Raw genomic sequence first — 13,813 nt, forward strand, 5'->3', positions numbered from 1 at the left:
GAAAATAATTTAGACATATATCCTTCTCACTGTGATGAGGTTAAAAAAAATGTATGAATAACTAGAAATAGAAAACAATGCGAAAGACAGGTCTTGAGTAAGACACTATGTCCAATAAACTAACACACAACACCTTAAGAGGTTTAAGAAACATGAGAAGCTAATTATGATTAAATTTTTTGTTTGTTATTTTTCATGTCATTATTTTTGCACCCTCTGGACATATTAAAGAAAGCACAAATCTAGAACTTTTAAAATTATTATTACATAAAAATATATTTATAAACCTAACAAGAATACTGTACCTGTTGTGTCACAGCTGCTGCTAAGTTTCCTCCAGCACTGTCCCCAGACACACATATTCTGCCTGCGTCAACATTGTACTGATCAACAACTTCTTTCTGTAGGAAAAACTTTGCTGCAGCATATGCATCTTCAAAGGCTGCTGGAAATGGATTAGCAGGTGCTAATCTGTACCTAGAGGAGCAAAAACGTACATTATAAAAAAATCTCTGCAAAATAATGTGTTGCCTCAGATTTCTGGTTATTATGTATACGAAAAATTATATGATGAAATGTATTAAGAAGTGCTAATGACATTAACTGAAATTTTTTCTCCCTGAAACTTAGAAAGTTACTGTGGATCAGATGTTCTAAGAATTTTAACCATCACAAACACTCTAATTTACGACTGTTAAAATGCCTTTTCCTATCTATGACATTTTTTTGACTCATAAAATGGGACTCTGAATAGACGTTTTTCCAAACACCAGATCAGTTTCTTAAATATCAATGTTTTACATTGGAAATCCACTTGCAAAATGTTGAGAATTTACCAACTCCTCAAAAGTGGTAGTAATATATTTGCGATAGAAAAGGTGTCCACTTGGGATCCGTTCCCATTTGTAAATTTAACAAAAACCTTAAATAAACAGACACTTTTTTCAACACCTCCCCATTTACTTTAAGGAAATTATGCTGCCTTTTAAAACAGATTTGCTCCATTTCAAAGCAATCACAGGCATTATAGTCTGCCACCCCCAGAAGGCCATTGTCTCTGAGATGGCCTCCATTTGTAGTGAGTTGCAATTTGTGATCAACTTCATTAATATTCAAGAGGTAGGTGGGATTGTGACTTCGTATGATGCTGATTTTTAGGAAACCTCCTATTACTAGCTAGGTTGGTTCTTAAAATATTTTACTGCTTTAAAAAATACCTCCCGTACTTTGTGACCAGAATTTGCAATAAAATAATTGTACTTCTGTATCTGTATCCTATCGACAAATGTTGATATTCCCAAACTAATGCTAAGGACACATTTTTCAATTCAGCTTCTAGAATATTTTCCCCTAGCCCTCTGGGCTTAAGAGAAAGCTGGTGTGTTTCAGTGACAGTTTTGGATGCGAGTGGAGAAAAGTGGAGGGGATGGAAGAATTTAAGGTGTCAGACCACAGAAGTATATACAATGGACCCTACTAAGGGCCGGAGTACAAGTTTGGCGGTCCAGTTCCGGGTCCGCCCCATTGCCACACCACCAAACCCATAGTCAGGCCACCCGCCAGATGAGAAGTTTCCTCCTGTTTGGTGGCTTTGTTTTTGACATTGCCCAGGTGGTGCCTCAGAAAATTGGCCCTGCAAAGGGATGCCAAAAACAGTTCCTGCACAGCATGGACTGTAAAGTCCATGCCGTGCAGAAACTGGTGTGCATGCACACATGGGGGCACATGTTGTGCCCCCCTTTGTGCATCCGCATTTCATGAGGCACCTTGTTTTCTCTCTACCATGGTTTTCATGGTGGTTGAACTCCCATGAAAACTGTGGTGGAGAGGAAACTTGTAATATGCTTTGTGGGACAGCGGTGATCCCACCAAGCAAATTACTGCCTCTATCACACTGCACCACCACCAGGGAATGTGGGTTTCCTGGCAGCTGTGGTGAGGCAATAGTGGTCCAACTGCCCTAATTGTAATAAGGTGGTCTGAAGACTGACACTGCAGCGCCCCCATGGGTCTGGCAGTCCATGGACCTCCAGACACATAATTAAACCCTAAGAGTCGGGTGTAGCTATATCCCAGGCATGGTCATATAGGGTTGAACCAAATGTGCATGGACATTAACCCAGATATGGAACTGTCTGTTTTGCAGCGCTGGACCCCTCAAGTGCTCTCTCAACTGAAAGCTTGTTCAGATGCCTCAAAAAGAGTAGTGGCTTATAAAAGAAGAACATTACCCTGCCCGCCCTTATTAGTGTGGATGGTGTTATGTCTTTTTTTCTACCTATCACCTACAGGAAAAGTCTGGCATTGAGTCACAGGGCATCATTAGGTTTTTGTTTTTCAGAAACAAACTCCAGCTCTGGATTTTTTTTCTGAAAATCAGAAAATCTGAAACATGTTAAAAGGTTGATGGACTGCGATCAACACGAACAACGTCCAGCCACGAAACGCTTTTGTACATTGAAAGAAACCACACTGACAGCAGATTTTTCCAATGCTCCGAGATAATGCAGGGCGGGAGGTCATATCTAAATTCAAAGGATGGTATACCTTCAGGATGGTGTAAGTAACGTCATTTGCCACCTTGGCATATGGATGGTACTCTCCATTCATCAGACTTTAAATCACATCCTACATGTGGTGTAGGCCCCACATAATTCTGTCCCCATTCCAGAACGCAAATCTTTCACTTCCTATTGAAATGGAGTTAATAATTACACAGAACAAGCACTGGTTAGGAAGGAAGGGGAAAAATCAAATAAATTCAGGGAATAAAGGTTGGTCACTGTGAGGTTCAGGTTTTAGCAAGTAACCTTTAGTCAAATGTTGCATTCAAGGAATGGATGTTTTAGGCTAACCATAGTGGGATTTGGAATATAATATGCTTGCAAATTAATTTTAACATAATGTGCTACATTTATCTTGCAAAGAGAAGCATATGTTCAATAAGGATATACAGCCTTATTATATGGTGCAGAAACTTTAAACCATGGCATGGAAAGTTAAGTTTCACCTGTGGACACCAGTATTTATTGTGCCGTTTACTAGTGCAGAGGTCTTCAAACTGTGGTGCACACTAAGGGTGGGCGTAGTTCGCGAAGTAGCACTTCGCGAAGCTACGCAAAGTGAAGTTCGCACTACGCGAGCTACGCGTAGCACTTCGCGAACTGCGAAGTAACATGTTCGCACTGTGCAAGATGTTGTTTTCAATGATTGCACAGTGCGGACAAGCAACCGGCACTGTGCAATCATTGAAAATGGCATCTTGCACAGTGCGAGCTGTAGTTTTCTGCTGCTCGAGTAGATTTTTACTCGAGCTGCAGCTTTCTCAACGCGAACTGGTAGTTTCTCATCGCGAGCGGTCGCGAGCATACGCGACCCCTCGCAATGAGAAACCTGACCTTCTCGCGTTGGGAATCTCGCCGGGAGGTTTATTTTCCATGCTCGCGATCGCGAACAAGGAAAAAGTCTCGCCAGGATGTCATTTTGCTTGCTCGCGGTCGCCAACTTGACTTTGAGGACCGCGAGCAAGCAAAAAATGACCGCTGCACTACGCAACACTACGCTACGCGTGTTCGCACTGTGCTACGTGCAGTTCGCGTAGCGCGAAGTAGCGCAAACTTCGCAAACTACGCGAGCGTAGCGTAGTGCTTCGCCCAGGCCTAGTGCACACACCTCCTGCGGTCTGTGGCTGCATTCCAAGGTAGCCCAAATGACTCAGCAAGCACTTGCAAAATAAGATGGCCTAGAAGTGTGACATTGTTTATTTGTCATGTTCCTAAACTGTCTTCATTTAAATGAAGCAATTGAGGTTAATAAAAGGTGTGGGTGATATAATAATAAGTGCCATTGGACACGGTCAGTGAGAGCAGTGGAGGGATCAAAGATGTGGCTAAAAAGAACCAAATATTATGTTAAGTATTTTGTTCTTTTTTAACTTTCAAGTAATTCTATATAAAATAAAGTATGCGCAGAGTAAATGAAAAATAAATGAAATGTTAACTAATCACTGGAAGATGTTATCTTTGAAGTCATGAAACCTCAGTCTGCTAATCGGATTACTGCGCGTGTGTCTGTCTGTCTGTTTGTGTGTGTGAGTGTGAAATCAAATCCCAAGCCTCTTTCCTTTGAATTCACTCTGTTTAGCTTCTTGGCTTTAAGAATACGAATGGCACATATCCGGCCTGGCTTCCTATATTTTACATTTTTTCCTTTCTATCCAAAGTGCTCTGTGCTGAGTATAACTGGCCTCCTTTTGCCACCATCACCCAATTAAAATCAAAGCACTAAAACAGATGATAGTTAATTTTCTAGTAGAGTACTCTTTGTGATAGATTTTGTAAAGATGCAAAAACCTAAAAATATTGTTAATTTACAATTTTTCAAATTTCATTGTGTAAATTGAGCATTTTCATAATCATTTTACTTTTTTGCATTTGTATAATTTTTCGGGGTAAAGTACCTCAAGCCTTAATGGACATCTTGAGAAGAGTACCTGTGTTATTTTACCTCACTTTCAAAACTACCAAAAGGAGATATGTACTTTTGCTTATTAAGCAACTCTGAAAACATTATTCCAACAATACAATTCAAAGAATACATTCCTGTAATCTCTGTTGAAATTTAGTTCCTAGATAAATGCTGTGAATTGTCACATTTTAGACAAAAATCTTTGTATTTATACAATTTACTTTCTTATTTCATTTTAGTAAATTGTACAGTGTTTTGCAAAATTGCCACAGATGTGCAAAGACACTGTTCAAAAGTGCAAAATAGTGCCAAAAAGTGCAAAAAAGAGTAAAACTTGCAAGAAAGTGCAAAAGAGTGTTGAATAATAACGCAAGAGTGCCATACAGGGAGAGAAGGAGTGGAAGAGATTGTTATTATTGGATGGCACTACAAGGTAGTTGTATCATATGATACAAAGAGCTCCACTGAGCAAAAAATACAATCCTGTTATCTAGAACCCTCCTTATTTTTCATTTTTAACCTGCCATCAGATCTTAGAATTAGCAGAAAATATATATATATATATATATTTTCACTGAAAAAACCATAGGTTTTAGGTACGTTATAGTTAGGAATTAGCATTTAAAAAACCTTAGAAATTCACTGAAAAAACCATAGGTGTCAGGAGCGTTATAGTTAGCTGGACTTTTCACTCATACAAAACCATTGAAATTCCCCCGTTATAGTTAGTTCAGCTAACTATAACTCGCGCGCCCGCAATGCACTGCTGATGACGTCACATATTACATCACTCATGACATGGTCAGTGACATCACTCATGACATCACTGATGACATCTCAAATGACATCACTGATGACATCACTGATGACATCATCCAGTGAATGTGTGTTTTTCTGAAAATTACATATGTTTTATATATGTATATCTCAAGGTCGATGGAAGAATAAATGGGTATATACGTGTCTAAATGGATGATTTGTTTTTGAAAAATTGATTGTATAACTGACTGATTAAGTGTATCTTAGTGAATACATGGCTTAGTGAGTGATGTGGGTTGGCGAGTAGCTACATGATTGTCTATATAGGTTATTAGTTGTTTTTTTGAGTATCAGTATGAGTGTCTGAGTGTCTGTATGGTTCGGTGGGGGGTATTACTTAGTGCATAGGTGTATGAATGAGTGACTCACTGTTTGTATGTGTTGAAGACAGCATGTGTGCAGGACTGTATGGGTGGATGAGTGTGTGCATGGGTGTGTTAGTGAGTGAATGACTCAATAGTGTCTTTATGAGTAACTACATATGTTTTAAACTAGTATATGTGACTATTGGTGTATATAAGTGAGTATATGTGAGAGTGAGAGATTGAAAGAGTTCCTGTATGAATAAGTATGTGTTTCTATAAGTGATTGTTTAAAAGACTAAGTATGTGTAAGTTTCTGTAGAAGTAAGTGTGGTGGTGTGTGTATAACTGTATATTCAAGTAAATGGATGTTTGATTCTTTATTAGCATGAGTGACTATGTGTGTGAGTAACTTTATGGATGAGTGGCGTTGTGTAACAGGATGTATAGGTGTATGAGTACATATGATGAGTGAGTACATGTATGAGTGACTGTATAGGACTGTTGGTGAATGAGTGGATGTGTATGTGGATCTTAGAATTACTGAATAGGTGGTTGTAACTGATATTGGTATGTCAATTGTTTTGAAAATGTTAGTTTCTATTTTTGAATGTGTGTATCAAAGGTTATATTAGGGGGAGAGGAGGTTTACCACACTATCACAAGGATGATGTCATCAGTAATGTCATTTGAGATGTCATCAGTGATGTCATGAGTGATGTCACTATGTAATATGTGACATCATCAGCAGTTCATTGCGGGCGCACGAGTTATAGTTAGCTGAACTAACTATAACAGGGGAATTTCAATGGTTTTGTACGAGTGAAAAGTCCAGCTAACTATAACGCCCCTGAAACCTATGGTTTTTTCAGTGAATTTCAAAGGTTTTTTAAATGCTAATTTCTAACTATGCCTACAGAGATAGGACATGTGAAGAAAGAAGAAAAAACGCACATAAAGAAAAAAAAGAAATGCAGAAAGAAGCAACAGAAGTCCTCAAAGACGAAGAAAAGTGCAGGAAGAAGGATAACGTGCAGAAAGAACTAACAGAAGAGCAGAAAGAAGCCTTGTTGCAAAATCATCCTGTACCCTCAACGACGGATACTGGTGGTAACTGAGTCTGACTAACCAGTCCTAGAGCCAGTGCTATGTTAAAAGACACTCAGAATACACTGAAACCACCTACATACACTAGGGAGCACTATGCGTTGGGATCACCGTGTGATCAGCATGACCTCCTCTGTAAGCCCCTAGTATATAATAGGGCAGGGGATTAAAACTACTTCTTAAAACCTGCCACAGGGCGTATTTGCACACGTCACCTCAAGCCCGTCCCCTCACTTCCCCACTGTGTAAACACACCCTGTGGCTGTTTTAAGTTGGGAGATTAAGTCCCCTTGAATCCTGAGGGTCCCTAGGGTCCAACTAGACCACTAGGTACCTCCAGTAAGCGCCATAGAGCTGTGTTGCAGAGAGATGTAAAAAGGGGCACGGCCTAGACCATCTCTCTGCAACGCAGCGCAGTGGCGCTTACTGAAAGCACCTGGTGGGCTAGTTGGCCCCCAGGGTCCCTCAGGATTGAAAGGGAATTATTTCCCCAACTTAAAACGTGCCACAGGGCGTGTTTGCACATGTCACCTCAGGCCCCGTCCCCTCCCTTCACCACTGTGTAAACGTGCCCTGTGGCCGTTCTAAGTTGAGAGATTAAGTCCCCTTGAATCCTAAGGGTCCCTAGGGTCAAACTAGCCCACTAGGAACCTCCAGTAAGCGCCACAGAGCTGCATTGCATAGAGGTGTAAAAAGTGGCGTGGCCTCAGAACACCTGTCTGCAACGCAGCTCCCTGGTGCATACTGGAGACACCTGTTGGGCTAGTTGGCCCTCAGGGACCCTCAGTATTGAAGGGGAATTCGTTCCCCAACTTACAACTGGCCAAGGGGCGCTTTTGCAGAGTGCTGCTAGGAGGGGGCGTGGCCTCCGGCGCGATGCCGGTCTTTTATTTATTGTGGCCCCCCTTCTTTTTCCAATTTACTGGCCCTGGGGACCCCATCCCCATCCCCCAGGGTTTGCACCCTAATTTTTTTTGTTGAAAAAAATTAATTTGGCCCTCCCATGGTCTTAATCGGCCCCAGGTCATTGCCTTTTTTTTTAAAATTCTTTAGGAGAGGGCTGCGTGGCCCCCCTCCTCAGGCCACTTATGGCCCCGGGGACCCCATCCCCCGGGGCCGGCCTTTGTCTTTATTATTTAAAAAAATATATATATTTATAGAAACACCCAGGACATGCTGGACAAACCGTATGTACCTATCACCATGACGATTTGCGTGATATTCATTAAAAGGTGACTATGCATAGAATGAATCAACGTGGAATGTATTTACACCGCTAGTGAAGCTCTGACGTGTCTGACGACCCACCATGCCTAATCCCGGTATCCCCGCAAGTGGGTACTCTCCAAGTAGACACCCTTGTCGTTTATTTATACAAACATGGATAGCTATTGACGGGCACATTTAATATACACGCACACCAAGCCATTCAAAGGGGATTCGACAAAAATTTGACCAAACTATGCAAGAAACCCCCCTCACGGTTAGTAAAATACACATCCACCACCGAATATGTAATACTTTTTATTTTACTCTCTGGAAAGGAGATGAATCTCACTTGAGAGTCACAGCGTGCTCCGGGCTGAGCCCAATGCTGTGTTACACCCACCAGTGCCCGCTGAGTGCCTCACACCTCTGTGTTGTATTCCACCAGCTAGTGCGTATGCTATGACACTCCCAAGCCCATGTGCACTGTAACAACACCCCGTGAATATGTCATGCCACACTTGCCTTCGCACGGGTTATATTGCCCCATCTAACGTGCCTTCCTCGATGCCTATGTTATAACGCACAGCGCTATGCCATACATATTAAAATCTGGGATCCATATCTTTGTCACAGTGCATATGCAACGTTACACTCTCCAGCACATAATTTATATTACAACTTTAGAGACTAGTTAGGTTACACAACACTGCCCTGTGCATATTACACTCCAAGGTGCACATTGCATAGCACACGCTAGTGCCTGTGCTATCTCGCCCTCACCAATGAATCTGTCATTGTGCACAATGTATTGCATATTATATTTCAAGCCCCGGTTCACCTTATATCACACTTTTTGGTGCATAGTTTATACTATATACTATAACTAGTTTTCATTTTCAATCGTGCTCTCAGGACTATGTTCTATATAACACTGCGTCCACCTACCCTTTTCACGGGCATTACATTTTGCGATGGGGGGTGGAGGGTGAGGGGCTGTTTCTGCCAAGTGAGCCCGGAGTCACAGTCACAAACGTCCTCTTCTTCCTGAATAAAAGTGAGATTATGCTGCATACTTGTTCATATTTTAAGTAGTTCGCACAGACACACATTTTAAAAACAATAAAGTTCTTAATACCCACCTTCTCTGAACAGTTAGCTTGCTGCCCCATCCACCTCCTCCCTATCCTCTGTTGTCTGAATCCATGGACTAGCCTCCTCCCTCCTGCCATGCATGGTCTGATGTGCTGCCACTGCCCTCCATTTAGCATGATGTACCAGTCCACTTCACCTGCCCTCCATTGCCCCATTCTATGGCCCATCATTGACCTCCTGCTTAGCCTATGTGCTAAGCTTGCCACCCCTATTCTCCTTCCCCGCCCTCCGATGTCTTTGTGCATGCCCCTGCTCCATCCTTTTTCCCCACCATGTACCATGGACCTTCCACTCCTATCTACTCTGAGTGTTCTGTTGAGCTGCCCCTCCCCTCCCACCTGCCTAGCATTGTCAGATGACTGTAACTTGTCCCTGCCACCTCCACCCTGCCTGTCCACATGCCATGCCCCTATCCCCTTCCTCCTGTCCTCCAAGGTCCATTTTACTGCCACACCCTTCTGCCCTCCCTGGTCTGTTGTGCTGCAACTGCTCCTCCTGCCTGCCCCGCGCGGTCTGTTGAGAAGCCCCTTCCCCTGAACACTCTTGTCTGTGCCAGGTCCTGAACCTCCCTTCTCTCCTCCATGGTCCTTTGTGCATGCCCCTGCACCCTCCTTCCTGCCCATCATAGCCATTGTGCTGCCACTAACCCTCCCGCTTGCCATGCATGGTCTTCTGTGCTGCCATGGCCCCTCCCACCTTCCCTGTGTGGTCAGCTAGCTGCCCCTGACCCCCTCCCACCTTCCCTCCATGGTCTGTGTGTATGCCATCATAGTCTCATTGTTGCTCTCCATGGTGTGTCTTGTTTCTAGTGCCCCTCCTGCCTGACCTCCATGGTCATCTTGCTGCTCCTGCCCCGCCCCCTTGCCCCCAGCCCTCTGTTTCCATGTGCAGACCCCTATTCCCTCCCTCCTGGCTTGTCTGTTCCATTGTAATGCCCCTGATCCGTCCCTCCGCCATTTATGGTCTGTTATGCTGCAGATTTCTCTCCTGTCTGTCCATTATGGTCAGCTAGCTACCATTGCCTCTTTCCCCTCTGTTCTCTGTTGTCCATGTGCATGGTCCTGTTCCCTCCCTATTGCTTTCTATGGATTGTTGTGCTGCACTCCCGTCCCGCATGCGCTGTGTGGTGTATTGTGCTGCTGCAAACCATGATGCCTGCCCTGTAGGGTCAGTTTGGTGCACCTCTCCATGTCCCTCCTGTCCTCTGTTATCCGAGTCCATGTCCCATACCCCAACTCCTCCTGCCTACCATGATCCAATGTACCATACTTGCGAACATTTTGAACTTGGTAAGAGGGAGATTTTGAAAAAAACTGGGGTATTGATTTTCCCCTTTGAGTTACATTGAAAAAGAGGAGATTGTAGACAGGAGACAGATCAAATAAAGCCCATTTGAGCTTAAAAACATTGGACGTTTCCTGGCTGAAATGGGTCTGTTGGCATGTATGGTTGTACTACCACTGCCTCTACCTTCTGCCCACAATGGTCTATTATATTGCCACAGCCTCTCTTGCCAGTCCTGTATTGTTGGTTTGTTGCCCCTGCCCCCCTTTCCACTGCCCTCCATAGTCTGTTGTGCTGCCACTGCCCTTCCTGCCTGCCCAGTGTGGTAAAATTGTTGCCTCTGCACTCTCCTACCTGCCTTCAATTTTCAGAGTCCGTGCCCCTGGCCTCTGCCTCTCAACAGTATCCCAATGAACAACTAGATTGCTAACATTCTATATTTATTACAAAAGTGTGGAACGCCTGACGTCATCTTGATGTAATCAAAACTGTAATACCTTGAGTATTTCCTTTAGAAATTACATTTATGAGAGGGTCTTATTTGCATCAAAATTATGGTTAGTGCTCTGAAAAACTAAAATGAGGACATATTTTCTGAGTTTTCAAATAGCGACAAAGAACTTTTAAATTATTTGTAATCTTTATGTTTTTTTATCCAGATGACCGCTTGATTAAATGTTGCACCTAGGGGAGAGGATGTAGTGTTACTTCCAGAACTGCAGCCATTGCAACTGGGGAACCAGGTTGGAGTTTCTGCTTCAGCTCAACATTCTGTGATTCTGGTCAAATCACTTGATCTCCCCATGTCTACAACCAAAATGAATTTGATCATGTGTGATGTAACCAATGCTCATGTAAAGCACCCCAATACCTGACAAGTCTGCACTATATAAAACTGCAAATACACAAAAAATAAGTGTTTTGCACACTTCTGTCATTGGGCTACATGTGGGCTACATCTGGGTGATATTTGTGCTGCATTTGGGCTCTTTTGTCTCTGGTGGCCATCTTGGGAGATTTGTTTGTTATGAAGTTTTAAGTGTTACCAGTTTATTCCAATCAAGATGGCTTCAGGTGCGCCATACTTTTGTCATAAGTAAGACAGTAAGCGCTCTAGTTGTTCTTAAGAACACTCTGGGACATTCTGTCATCGGGCTATACTTGGGCTACATCTGGGTGATATTTGGGCTACATTTGGGCTCTTTTGTCTCTGGTGGCCATCTTGGGAGATTTATTTGTTATGAAGTTTCCTAATTTCCTCATTTACTGCAGTCTCCTCAGTAGGAAATACTTTCAGTTTTTTACTTTGGTTCCATCAAGAAGGCATTCAGATGTGTCACACATTTGCCATAAATTCTGAATGTTAGCACTCTAGTTGCTCATTAGATCACTGTAGTAAAGCTACTGCTCACCAGGGAAGTCTGCTGCTGGTATTCAAAGTGCATGTTTCAGTCTGCATGTCAGAATTTTTTTATGAAATAGAAGAGGATTTGAGAAGTCAAAATGTGCCCTAATTTTTCTTTCTGCAGCACTAATCATAATTTCTATGGCAAAATGAACCCCCTCATTTTGTTCCTTTGTAAATTAAATGTTTTAAGTGTTACCACTTTATTCCAATCAAGATGGCTTCAGGTGTGCCACACTTTTGTCATAAGTAAGACTGTTAGCGCTCTAGTTGTTCGTTAGAACACTCTGGGATATTCTGTCATTGGGCTATACTTGGGCTACATCTTGGTGATATTTGGGCTACATTTGGGCTCTTTTGTCTCTGGTGGCCATTTTGGGAGACTTATTTGTTATGATGTTTCCTAATTTCCTCATTTACTACAGTCTCCTCAGAAGGAAAAACTTTCAGTTTTCAGAAGGAAAAACTTTCAGTTTTTTACTTTGATTCCATTAAGAAGGCATTCAGATGTGTCACACATTTGCCATAAATTCAGAATGTTAGCACACTAGTTGCTTATTAGATCACTGTAGTAAAGCTACTACTCACCAGGGAAGTCTGCTGCTGGTATTGAAAGTGCATGTTTCAGTCTGCATGTCAGATTTTTTTAATGAAATAGAAGAGGATTTGAGAAGTCACTCAAAATGTGCCCTAATTTTTCTTTCTGCAGCACTAATCATAATTTCTATGGCAAAATGAACACCCTCGTTTTGTTCGTTTTTAAATTAAATGTTTTAAGAGTTACCACTTTATTCCAACCAAGATGGCTTCAGGTGTGCCATACGTTTGTCATAAGTAAGACTGTTAGCGCTCTAGTTGTTCTTTAGAACACTCTGGGAAGCTGCAGTAGAACACAAAGGAATCAACTGACAGTCTCTGCCCTTGCTGGATGTACATGTTTTACTGAGAATGTCAGACTTTATTCTCACATGACTGAGTAAGATAATATGAATTTACAGAAAATATGCTCTCAGTTTAGCTTATAGATCACCTTCCAAACCTCTGTGGGAAAAGCATGAGAAAATAGTTTTCTCTCAAACATGATTCATGATATCACAGCAGAAGGCTTTTTCACATGGTAAAATCACCTTAGAACACACCACAATACCTAAAATGAGTATGGTACCATCAACAAATGATTTATAATGTAACTAAAGTCTTAAAACCTTCTATTAACTGCAATGCTTTTTAATGAGGTGCTATCATGTATATTGGTCCCAAGATGGCTGCCAACACTTCTTGAATGAAGTGCTGACAGCCAATCAGATCTCACGATGAGATGTGTAGTTAGGCTCCGCCCAGATATATATGTGATTTTACTTTTGATTTTCTCAGGATCTACTGAACAGATTGACACCATATGACTTATCTTCGTGAATTTTTCAAAACTAATGGGGCACTCCGCTCAGCTCCTACCCTGAAAGTCTCGGGGTGATTCGTCAAGCGGGGGCTGAGAAAAAAGGGGGGTCCCAAAACACGTTTTCCCCATGCGTTTTCCCATAGGACCTTTAGTCGAAGGTACAGCCCGAACGGCTGAACAGAATTACTTGAAATTTGGCAAAGAGGTAGTCCTCAGGTCAGGCATGTGCCTTTTGCACATACTGTTCAGTAGTTCCTGAGAAAATTGCAGTTAAATGTACATAAATATCTATAAGCGCGCACCGTGCGCGCACTGTGCGCGCACCATAACGTGCGCGAGCGTAATTCTGATTGGTGGTTACATGTCAGTCAACATTCGAATCGGTCGAAATCAGGAAGTGTCGGCCGCCATTTTGTGTGTGACAGGGAAAAAGAAAGGTGGAGAACGTGAAAAGGGGGCAGGGTAGAGAGTTCCTGACCCCCTAGCCTTTGTCAGGGTGTCCCTGAAGGATCCCGAAGGGTGAATAAAAAAAAAATGCGGGATGCACGCACGGTGCGCGCTCGGCGGCAAGAAATTCATAAAAAAATTGAATTAAAAATCAATTTTAAGTGTTTAGATGTTCGTTGGCTCTAAAAAGAGTCGTTGTGTTCATTGCGTGTTTTTTGGTAC

At 42.4% G+C, this 13,813-nt stretch overlaps 1 protein-coding gene across 1 annotated transcript in view; it reads right to left on the bottom strand.

Moving 5' to 3' along the window:
• Window positions 1-13,813, bottom strand: part of LOC146785615 (arylacetamide deacetylase-like) — a 398,643-nt gene that overhangs the window by 107,816 nt on the left and 277,014 nt on the right. The window contains exon 4 of the mRNA XM_085634877.1: window positions 306-477. Within this exon, the coding sequence (XP_085491003.1) occupies window positions 306-477 (172 nt within the window). The remainder of the gene's footprint in view (window positions 1-305; window positions 478-13,813) is intronic.

The sequence above is a fragment of the Triturus cristatus genome, chromosome 11, assembly GCF_964204655.1.
Source record: "Triturus cristatus chromosome 11, aTriCri1.1, whole genome shotgun sequence".
NCBI classification, from domain to species: Eukaryota; Metazoa; Chordata; class Amphibia; order Caudata; family Salamandridae; genus Triturus; species Triturus cristatus.